At 41.7% G+C, this 12197-nt stretch overlaps 1 protein-coding gene across 1 annotated transcript in view; it reads left to right on the top strand.

The window, feature by feature from the left end:
• Positions 1–12197, top strand: part of Cntnap5 (contactin associated protein-like 5) — an 809758-nt gene that overhangs the window by 450654 nt on the left and 346907 nt on the right. Inside the window, exons 9-10 of the mRNA XM_013521091.1 lie at positions 6351–6500; positions 9638–9809. Of these exons, the coding sequence (XP_013376545.1) occupies positions 6351–6500; positions 9638–9809 (322 nt within the window). The remainder of the gene's footprint in view (positions 1–6350; positions 6501–9637; positions 9810–12197) is intronic.

The following is a 12197-nucleotide window of genomic DNA, read 5'->3' as shown; positions in this document are numbered from 1 at the left end:
GAAAATGCAGTATGTCCATTCCAAGGTGTGTTATTCAGCCAGAAAATTGTACTGGTTAATTGTACATGGATGAATCTTAAAATATTAAGCTAAACATAGCAGCCACAAAGTGGAGCATATTGTTTACTTATGAACAGGCAAACTCAGAGAAGCAGTAAGTAGGAGAGTGGCTGAGCAGAGCTGCTGATGGAGCGATGGAAAGAGATTTTAGCTATGGTGCTAGATTTTAAGGATGATAAAATACTTTAAAATTGATTATTGTGATTGTTGCATAGAACAGAATATATTAAAAACCACTGATTTGTGCATGCTAAGTAGATAAAATATATGGTGTATATCTTGATAAAGCTCTTAGGAAAGAGAAGATAAATACAAAGTCAAAATCAACAGCAGAAAATAGCTTTGCAGAGATATTCATATGTCACAGTGATTCCAGGAGCAGGGCAGGGCCAACTTCCAGTCTGAGAGCAGAAAGAACTCTGGCGGGGTGTTGGATGTCTCCCCTCTCAGTAAGTGTATGACCTTGGACAAACTCTCCAACCTTGAGTTACTGTCTACATTTAAGACAACAAGTTTTTCCCTGGAGATCGTGCTGACAATTAGAAATGACAGCATTACTGTTCCTGGCACATTATAGGCATTTGATACTGTTAGTGTGTATTATTAGCTATCTCTAAAATAGGCTGTGTTTCAAGCATGGAAACTGTCCTTTTTGTACCCCCTTCTTTATAGCAAAAACCTTTCAAGTCTTCATTCCTCACTTAGCATAGGGCAGCCTATCTGTCTTGCTATGGGAAACCTTCTAAACTAATGCCCTGTGCTGAATACCAGGACTTGGGAAAAATAGCCAGGGCAAAAGCAGGAAAGGACAACAACTTGTCCTGCGTTTTGTGTCAACTGAAATAATTTCTTAGAATTCTTTTATTTTAGTAATTACAAAACATTTAGATTTTCTTTCTAGCAACCTCAAGAAATCCAGTGTTCACTAGAAAAACTACAAAAATAATATATGATCCTATCATTCTATATCACATTATTTCTTTCTGTTTGGGATGCCCACAACATATGCTGATTAGCTATATGTTCCCATGATAGGATATCTGAGGCATTGTTGGACATTATTCTTTTTCATAAATATATTATATCCCATACCATGAACATAGCACATTTATTGAGCTACCTTGGCATTGCTAGAAATACTGGCAGTTTTAAATTTTTGTTACTGTAAATAATGGTACCTTGAAGTATCCTTACCATATGTCTTGGTCTCAGTTTTTGTTATTTTAGGATCAATTCTCTAGAACAAAATATCATGAAAAATGAAGTATGACATTTATAAGATTTTTATAACAAAGAGAGAATGCCCAAATGTCTGCTGCCCTGTGCAACATATGAAATTACCTGTTTTCCTCGGTATCACTAACATTAAGTAGGGCCAAAAATATGATCTCTTTCCCCACTGATCACAAGGGTGATCACTGACATCCCTGTAAGGGAAGAAGATGAACCAGAGAAAAGCATGGCAGATTTATTAAGTCTAATTTGGAGGTGACATGGAGCTTTTAGAGCCAAAGACCCAAAGACCTGGAAGAAAGTGTTTCTATGCTTAAGTTGGCTGAAGAACAGACAGGGATATGGAAATGTGATTGGACCAAAGCCTGTTAACATTTTATGACCTAATGGTAGCAGAGTGAGGGAGGGAATGCCTGTCTATCCAGATTCTTGTTAGACTCTTTGCACAGCCTCCATTCTTCTCAGGTTTTGGTCAGGACCCACTGTAGTGAGGGTCTCTAAAGGATGAGGGAGAGAGAGTCCTCTTTATCTTTTTTGGCTTCTTTTTTTTTTTTTTTTGGTTTTTCTCTGGTACCGGGAACCGAACTCACGACCTTGCGCTTGCCAGGCAGGCGCTTTTGCCACTGAGCTAAATCCCCAGCCCCTTTTTTGGCTTCTTTTGGGGAAGAAAGTGTCCTTGTTTCTATCACCCTCCTGGAGGTAGAAGGATTCTAGTGTTTATGCCTCTGTGGGTGAAAGACAGCCGGGAGGCAGAACACATTCAGAGAACCCTTCTCCAGGGATCCCCCAGGGCACATCAGTTCAAAAGATTCAGCACAGCAAGGTGCCATTTTGGTGGGTATTTTGTTCTGAGTCCAAAGAAGTACAATACTCTTTATTCTTTGCCAGTCTGGGAGGTGAAGACAGACATCCCTTTGAACTTCAGAGATTTATGTTTATGACCATCCAAATTTGTTCCAGAACCCCAATCAAACTGTCTAAGCCTTGGACTGCAAACTATGTGGGTGCCTGGTCACCCAGTAAAGCCCTAAATCTCCAACCCCAGAGGTGTTTACCCATCCAGCTGCATGTTGCTTCAGGTATTTCCCTTTCCTGTTTTCCTCATTAAAATTTTCTGTTTTTCAATGCTACTTATCTGGAGGAAATTTGGAAGGAAAGAATTGATTCTCCCTAATTTGTGAATAATTAATAGCACTCCAACCTGTACTTTTTAATGAGTCTTCTTAATAATCAAGGCTTGGAGAGTCTCTAGGGGTGTAATTTGGGGTCCATTAACAGAATGAAGTGGCAAAAGATGCCCAAGGAGAAAAGGATGATTTTTAGAGGGGAACAGACCATTTCCCTTGCCCTGAAATCAATTCCAGGTTCATCTCCCTCACACTCATTATGTTTCTTCTCTAGCTGGTTCTCTTTCCCTTCTAACATCTTTAATGGAGACGTGTTCAATTCAGCCACACACTTGACTCTCTAGGGAATCTCGAAGCCTTCCAAGGTCCAGGACAACCATCAGACATCTGACTAAACCTCTGGTGGGGAACAAGGAGTTGTACTTTCAAAACAATCTCTGGTGATTTCTACATGTAAAACTATTGTTTTAATACTGCCTGCTTCCCCAAAGAGCCCAGGTCTTCTCACAGACTCCAGCTGTAGGGAATGGGACCATGCAGCAAAAGTACCAGTTAGAAGGGAACACCGAACAAAAAAGCAAAAACCAAAACAAAACAAAACAAAACAAAAAGAATGAAAAGACCCAACTAAGGGGCTCTCACAAGTAATACCTTCAAAGGGAGACATGAGGGTCGAGGATAGAGCCCAGCAGCACAGGGCCTGCCTGGCTAGTGCAAGGTTGTGAGATCAACTCTTGGTACCCCTCCCCCACAAAAAAGTAAACATAAAAATAGAGGGAGATATGAAAGGAAGTGGACAGGACCAGAAATAATACATAAACTAATGCTGCTGCTGTCCTAATTTCACTGAGTAGATGTCTTCTCTCAAGTCAGCCGTACCTGTAAATGACTGGATGCTGGACCACCAATGATGGAACACTTCTTGCAACTTTCTCCTACTATCTCCTATGCCTAGCAGGGCACTTTTAACTCGGGGACCATGTAGACCCTATATATTGAACTGATCACTCACTCCCTTCCAACCCAATAATATATTGCTTACTTTCAAATGCAACCTTATGTTTTATGCAGATATATTCAAATATGTATGCAAATGAAAAAAAAAAAAGACCTACAGTTGGCTGTGCCCCCAAATGCTCCCAAAAGAAGTCAAATATTCATCACTAAGAAACACCTGACAGAGGCTCTACCTCATTAACAGAGTCCCTGTGGCCAGTGCCCAAATCTTGGCCCCTTCCTCAGACAGCAGCCTTTGGGAGAAAATGGGTCCAATCAGGCTGAGCAGCTTGTGGGGTCTCCACGCCACCCCAAGCAGATGTTCAGGGCTGTAGCAAGCCATAAGGTAACTGACTGAAAATGCAGGCAGACTTCTGCATCTGGGCTGCCCTGAGCATATGGGACACAGATGACCAGGTGCCCGTGCCTGGTGCTCCACATCTCCCTGGGCAGCTTTTCCAGGCAGCTGAGAGTTCAGGGCCACAAGCTCTCTACCTTCCACTCAGCCAGGAGGCCTCTGCTCTGATTGCTAATGCTTCCATCTCACCAGGCAGGCATCTCAGGTGTGGCTCCCATGGGCTTTACCAACGCTGGCTTCCTCCACCCCTGAAAGAGCTCCTAATCCATGTCTGACTCTCTCTTTGTCCAATTCTGGACAAGGGAGCTCTCCTAAGTAATACCTTTAAAGGGAGACATGAGGGCCGAGGATAGAGCCCAGCAGCACAGGGCCTGCCTGGCAAGTGCAAGGTTGAGTGAGCTTTGGGTGAGACTTTGGGTGAGACTCCACGTCAGCTCTGCCTTCTGCCTTGACCAGTACCCACTCCTATCTTCTGCTCAACAGACAGACAGTCCTTGGATAGGCAGTTTCCGTCTGGCCATTCCGATGTTAAAGGCCTCCATGGACTCCCATTTTCTAACAGTGTTTTCAGTTCCTGGCTGCACGTTGGAATTGCCCAGGGCGCTTTTGAAAACAGTGCAGATGCGCAGGGCCCAGAAGTTCTGATGAAACTGTTTTGCTCAAAGTGCTCTCTAGAATCATCTGTCAAGGATTCTGTTGAAAGCCCTCTGTGGTCTGGCAAGTGAGGCTCCCGGGTGGCTGGAATTTTTCCCGTTTGCCTTGCTTGTCCTTCCAGACCCTTGTTTCTCTATACAGCATCTCTGCCTCCTTGCTGTTGCTCTGAGTTACAAACTCTGCCTCATTTTCAGGCAGGCACCGTGCCACTGGGCTAAATCCCCAGCCCCGTGCCTCATTTTCAAAATTCCCCCTCTCTGGCAATCTTTTCTTCTGTGACACATTCTTGGGATCCTCACAAGGAATGAAAGCTCTGTCATTTCTACCACATTTTACTGTTTCACTTATAATCACAACTATTGTTTAGTGGTTATTACTATTACTACTATTGGCTTGCTTCTCTATCACACTAGCCTAAACTAAAAGAATGGCATTTTAATCCCTTTTACATGCGTTTTATCTATTTAACTATGTGCTCCCCCAGAATGGGAACCATATGTTGTTAATACCCATATTCCCCCATGCCAGGGACTACTTGGTACTTCCTGTCCTATGTATTTGAGTTAGTTAACATGAGTGCTTGCTTCTGACTGACCTGACCTATTCTGCATTCCCTCCTGTATAACGCTTCCACAGCTTTAAGTACAATCAATGTCCCCCTCTAGTAAGTGAAGTAGCTAAAGCACTAAGAAGGGAAGCAGCTAGACAGATAGCAAGGGACTATTGGATAAGGCATTCATGGCTCTCTGCTATTGTTACAGAAGCATCTTTATGTCCAGATCAGTTAATAAGCCCATTTCCTTCCAGCAGGCACTTACCCCAACAGCACATAACAGACAATACCATTTCAGAGGAAGTAGTCAAATGTGCATGATTAGTTCCCAATGTTGTTTCCCCAGCCAGATAGGTCAGCAGTGGAGTGTGCAGTTTGACAACAGACATCTGGAACAAAAGGACAGGAAAGAAAGAAAAGAAGTTTGGATAAATCAGCATCCCCTCAGCCTTCACAGTGCTCTTCACACTTTCCCTCCAGATATCCTCTGCTACACAATGGGTGTGGTAGTATTTACAGGGGATAAGCCAGAATTTTGTGAAGATTGGTAACTTATGCCCTGCCATGTAATCAGTTATGGAAAGAAGTTGGAGTTGAGCCTGTTTGCATTCTCACTGAGTAAAAGACTCTGCCTGGCATGTCCTAGGAGGCGAGCTTTCTTCATCCACTTTAAAAAAGAGTTTACCAGGCTGGAATGTAGTTTAGTGGTTGAGCATTTACTTTACATGTGTAAGGCCTAGGGTTTATCCTATGCATCACCCAAAAGAAAAAATTCTTGTATTAAAATTTGGTGATAGGGGCTGGGAATTTAGCTCAGCGGCACAGCGCCTGCCTGGCAAGCACAACATCATGAGTTCAATTCCTGGTAACAGAAAAAAAAAACAAAAACAACAACAACAACAAAAAGTTGGTGATAAGTGGCTTGTATAAATGACTAAAACACTAAAGATGCCTATAACTCCACCATCCAAATACTACCTCCATTTTGAGGTTTTCTTCTTTTATTTCCCTTTTCCTCTGCAATTATACAACAACAGATCAACATATGGCTTATCTTTGGTTGAGAATTATATATCTATATCCATATATATAATTTTGTGCTTTGCACATTTGATTTTAACTCAAATATATCAGAAATGGTTTAGTCACTTAAAGAATCAGAAAAGGACGAAAAGGAGAATTGAATTAAACAGAAGGAAAAGGGGGAAACTGACTCTCCTGAGGCAGCTGGGGGTTTGGGTTTGTGCAAATAGGACCGGAATCTGGTCTGAGAACAACACTGACCACAGAGGCTGGGAAATCAGCCCCACTCTCTGCAAACCTGCCCAATCAATCAACCCCACGCTTGCCCTTCCTGTTTCTTTTGCAGGCAGCAGCTTGAATGATGGCTTGTGGCATTCAGTTAGCATCAATGCCAGAAGGAACCGCATCACTCTCACGCTGGATAATGAGGCAGCGTCCCCAGCTCAAGACACCACCCGGATACAGATTTATTCTGGAAGTAACTACTACTTTGGAGGTAAATTCTCCAGCCTTGGAAATTGAAAGTAAAGTTGGGGGAGTGGGTGCAGTAGCCTGTTACTTCACCATAATGATTGTTGCTTTGTCAATTAGACAGTTCTCCCAACACACATACAAACACACACACTCATGCTCAAAATAGTGAGAAGCAAAATCTCTCACAGCTGTGCAAATATAAATTATCTAGGCCAGTGCTGAGGGAAAAAAGTACTTCAGCTATAAGAGCTAGTGTTATATAACAAGTCCAAAGGAGGTTCTGTAGCTATGCCAAGCTCTGTGATCACATTGGAAATGAGAAGCTCAGCTGAAAAGTGAGAGGACATGAATTAAGATTCTGCAGTTCCACAGGGGAAAAATTCAGGTGAGAGGAGCAGACAGGGTACCCAGCGGTCTCAGTCACTGCATGGACACCTTCTGCTCGGAGCCTTGGTCTTCACTCTCCCATCTCTCTGAGGCCACCTGTGCCCCTGGAATGGGGCATCTGGAAATGAGGAGTGGTCAAGAGGGTGCACATGGAGAAGGAGACTCAGCCTCTGCGCTGATTCTGATGCCTGGTGAATCCTGGAATCCATTCAATAACAAAAACACAAGAGCAAACTAATGAGGATATACTAGGTGTCTAATGCATCTTTATATGTGCATACATATTTTATTTAGTTTTTGAATCTATTTCTTTTATTAGAAAAATAGCATCAGTTTATATTATAGAAACCATCTCTGAAGGGATGTTAAGCCCAGTGCCTGGCTAACCTTGCTGTATTATCCCCAAAATTCCTCACCTGAGACATGAGAGAATGAGCTCTCAGAATTGCTGGCAGAGTTCAGTAAGGGCAGGCTTTCATCGCCCATAATGAAAGCTAGAGGCATCACTCAGTGGTAGTAAGTATGACCAGCATGTGCATGGCTGTTAGTTCTGTCCCCAGAACCACACACACACACACACACACACACACAGGGCTGGGGATTTAGCTCAGCGGCAAAAGCGCCTGCCTGGCAAGTGCAAGATCATGAGTTCGGTTCCTGGTACCGGAGAAAAACCAAAAAAAAAAAAAAACACACACACACACACACATACACACACACACACACACATACACATACCTGCACACACATACACACATGCACACATACATGCACACATACATGCTTACATACACACACTTACACAGAGAATGGCACCTGCTATATGGCAGGGAATGGACAAATTGGTCTCAATTACTGTAGGCATGGGCTGGAGTCTGGGCCGTCATTACCAATTCTATTTCTATTAGGAAATTAAAGAGACATATATAAAACTAGGCACAGCTGTCTCTGTCTCTCTCTGTCTTTCTCAGTCTTTGTCTCTGTCTCTCTCTGTCTCTTTCCCTCTCTGGATTAAATGCAGGGCCTCCCACATGCTAAACATGGGCTCTGTACCTCTGTTGTCTCTTACCTCCAACCTCCAGAGTATAGCAAAAATTTCTCTACTATCAGTGAAGTATGGTTAAAGGTATGAAATAAAAAGGGACTTTTCATAGATGTAGGGTACATATTGATGTCTCCTGGAAGGTAACACTGTGGAGTAAAATCCTTGAGGTTGTTTGTCAGGTGAGGACAGGCCTCTAGCCTTCACCCAGAGATAACACATTCCTCCAGAAAGAAAATGCACTCTGTAAGTGATTTATGTGACTTATTTCACTGGGTTTATGCTAAGTCTTTGTGAGGTAGGTACTAATATCTCTATTTAATAGATACAACAATTGATGTTTGTGATATAAAATAATTAATTACTACAGCAAATCCAGATCTGTGTTCTCCATGACCCAACAATGAAAATAAAGAGATGAAAATAATGTCAAAACAAGTGTCTTGGGGGTTCCCAAAAGTGTACTTCAGAGACTATAATTATGTATCTTGTATACTATTTTAGCAGCAGAGAAAAAGAGTTATCATAAATTCATTTCTGGTAAAAATGCTTTTGAGTAATTATGGTATAATAAGCAAATGACATGACACAAAGGCAAAATGACTACCCTCATCATTTGAAGAGGTGCCCTTGGGTGGGGGGAGTTTGAGGGCGCCTGGCTTAAAGGTACATTTATCTATGATTTGAACAGTGTTTAAACAAATGCCGCACACGTAGTCTATAAACTTAAGGAATGTGAAAAATGGGTTTCAGTAATAATAGTCAACTTACATAAATTCTCTCTACAGCTCCAATTAGAAGTTGTAGCATCTCTCTTCATTTTATGGTGTGCCTGTGAGCTGTTAGCCAGCTGCTGGGCTTCAGCCCGGCAGTGACTGTCTATTAGAGATGGCTGAAATAATTCCCAATTATTTATGGGTTATTGCTATGTTTTCAAGCTTGCATTCCCATATGCTCAGAACCTATTAAAACCATCGGGATGGAGTTTATAAAGAATGCAAGCACTCAAAGCTGGCATCGCTCTTTACCTGTCTTAATGAGAAGTAGCTATCATGCCATGCTAAATCAGTGTAATGTAGTTTTTTTAAAAAGAGCACTGTTTAAAAAAGTATGATGTTAACCTTTCACTTATCCCATTATAATTCTATAACTATGTACATTTAAATCCATGGTTCCTGTGAAGATTGGGTTTACTGTGCACATTGCTTCAAAATTCCAGGTACGTTCTTCTGGTACCTTTCTTGGGAGCTAAACCCATTAATGATAATGATTCACCAGACAATTACTCTGCTGCCATTCTTACCCAAAGCATAATTTCCTTTGAAAGTGTAATTTAGAGTTGAGTTGTACATTTAGATGTGTGTTTTGAAACAGAACTGAGATTCCCAAGTGCTTATGCCACGTTGTATCCCCAAGATGAGTGAAGGGTGCCATGGGGAAGAATGACCAGTAGCTTTCCCACAGGAGAACAGTAAGAAGGAGGCAAATGGAATGGCATGACTAGTTGCATTAGCGCACATTGTAGTTTCCTATTAAGTGACTGAGTAGTCTAGTTTGTACTATTTCTGTCCCCTTCCTACAAACGGTAGGATTTACAGCAAAAGTGCGTGCATGGCTATGAATGAGAAGGCACTAGCATAATTAGACCTCAAGGTCTTCCTTCAATAGGTCGCCAAAGAAATGACTGATCATTTCAGCATTCTTCTTCATCTTTTTTCTCTGTCCCACAGGGTGCCCCGACAATCTCACCGATTCCCAATGTTTAAATCCCATTAAGGCATTCCAAGGCTGCATGAGGCTCATCTTTATTGATAACCAGCCCAAGGATCTCATTTCAGTTCAGCAAGGTTCCCTGGGGAATTTTAGTGATTTACACATTGATCTGTGTAGCATCAAAGACAGGTAATTATTGTCTCTTCTCCTCTGTTCTCGTACCCTCTTCCCATTCTCACTGTTCTAAATATGAGTTTCTTTAAGCAAAATTCTAATCTACCAACATTAGCCACATTAGACATAATTGAGTCACCTAATGGAAAATATTTCTGAAAGGATTTCAGGCGCAGAGAAAAATGGTTTAAATTAGTTGAGTCTCTCTTCATGTTGACTTGCAGTAAATGGGATATGCAAATTAAATCAAAATACAAATTTGTGAAAGGATTAAAATTTTATGCATAAACAACATTTGATTACTTTGAAGCTAAGAGTAAAGCAAAAAGGAGGGAGGGATTGCTTCTCTCCTAAACGATTTCATTCTTCTCTACAGTGGGTACCCTTTCACAAGCACATAAGCACCAGGCCCCCTGGGAACCTTACAGCCAAGTTCTGCAGTGCCTGGCTGTACTGTACAGAGCAGCACCCGGGAGTGGCTGAGTTTTGCTGCCCCATGATATCTTTGGCCTTGAGGAGATACGACTGTGGCTATCAAGAATCTGCTTTTTTGCTCAGCAGTCCACAGATCTAGCCAAAGGTCATTTTCTCTCCCCATTTCTCCTGGGATCTGGCCCCTCTTAAAATGGGAGTTTCTAGATTTAAAGATGCACTGCCAAAAACCAAAGAAAATATATTTTATATTCCCAGAAAGATTTAGTATGCTCCTTCTCTAAAGCTGACCTCCTTTCTTCTTTCAATTCTGCTCACCTCAGTCAAATATCATTGACAGAATGGGTGAACTGTATCTGCTAAGTGCTTACCTATGTGCTGGTGATAGAGTTTCTCAGCTCACATTTCACCAGGAAATTAATCAGCTATTAAAGTAAAGTGAGATAAATGACAAGAAATGCACCTTCTTTGCGGGTAAACTAGCCTAGCCCTGGAAATGAGCTGAGGGAGATGTGGTGACATGATACTGAGTTAAATCTTAAAGGTGGAAACCTAGTAGGGCTTGTCAAGATGGCAGTGGATGGGGTTTTGCAGAATGTAGCATTGTGTAAGACATGGAAACAGAAGAGTGCTTGGTTTGTAGGTACACATTTTGGCAATTCAAAATATTATTTTTGTCATTTAAAATATTTTATTGGGATGGATTTATAACTGATGATGTGCAATAATTGCATTGGGAAAATTTATTGTTTTCAGCCATGTATAATTAGTGGTATGCCCTATTGTTCATGGTGTCTTCAATTCGATCCTTATAGCTTATCAGGATGGTAAGTGAGTGTGGGTGGAGTACATGGCCTGAACATATCAAGACTAATCAGGAAGAACTTTGTGTAGGAGTGGAATTTGTTTCATGTTTAGGGCAGAATTGGAAGGAAGTGGTCAGATTTGCCTAGTAGAGGCAGTACTCAGGAACTGGAAAGATGCATGCATAGGGAGTGACTGCAGAAGTATGGAAAGTAGTAAGTGCCTCAGCTGAAGGGCATAAAAATCAGCAGTGCAGATCACAGTCCCTGTTCATGTTGGGAATGGCTGGTAGAATTTGGTGGAGTTTTACACATGTTTCTTGGCTAAGATCACTACACGTGGGGTCATCAACAAACCACACAAGACCCTGGCTCTTGTGCTTCATTTTATTCTATTTGAGCAGTGGGAAAAGTGGATAAGAAAACGTGTGCATCATTAAAATGTGCTGGTTTAGAGGTCTCAGAATAAAAGGTATCACCAGTGGCCACCCCTCCAGTATTCAGTGATTGTGAGGGGAAGGATGCTGCTTCATCAGTCAGCCTGGCCCTTTGCAAAACATGGATCAATACAGGGAACATTTACCAACAGGGTCTCTTTGATACCTTAATTTCTAATCAGGGAAGCTTTCATTATTTTTGATTACATGAAAGTCATTGCCATCTACACTGCATCATTACTTTTGTGTAATTGTACACTTGTATAATTATGTTTTATACAATTGTGTTTTAGTTAATTATATAATAAGAGAATTGTTTTAGTTTAGTGGGTAAATGGCACAGTTTTTCTTAATTTACCAGACATTCTCTCTAACTGAAAGAGAACCTGTGGCAAAAGGCTTTGCTTCACTTATTATTGATTTAATTCCCATTTAATATTTGTTGGAAAGGCACTAACGTCCAATGGGCAGGTGATTCCGGAGTTCTAAGTTTTGTGTTTAATGTGTCAATCAATGAGAACTTGATTTCAGGGTAAGTGCAGGTCTTTGCTTTCAAGAAGCTAGGCACCGGCTGAGGTTAGATGGGAGAAGAGTTGGCTGTGGTCTCCCTTGCCTGGGCTCCTCTCTAGGAAGGCTGTGAGGACAGCCTGAGCATTTCTGCTCACACCTATCCTCCTTCCCTGCTCTTCCTAGTAACAGGCAGAGAACTCCTCTTTGCCTCCCTCGCCTTC

This window comes from Chinchilla lanigera, unplaced genomic scaffold (assembly GCF_000276665.1).
Source record: "Chinchilla lanigera isolate Chin_1 unplaced genomic scaffold, ChiLan1.0 scaffold00058, whole genome shotgun sequence".
NCBI lineage: Eukaryota > Metazoa > Chordata > Mammalia > Rodentia > Chinchillidae > Chinchilla > Chinchilla lanigera.
Note: the sequence above shows the minus strand (reverse complement) of the source record. Positions and strands in the feature narration are given on the sequence as shown.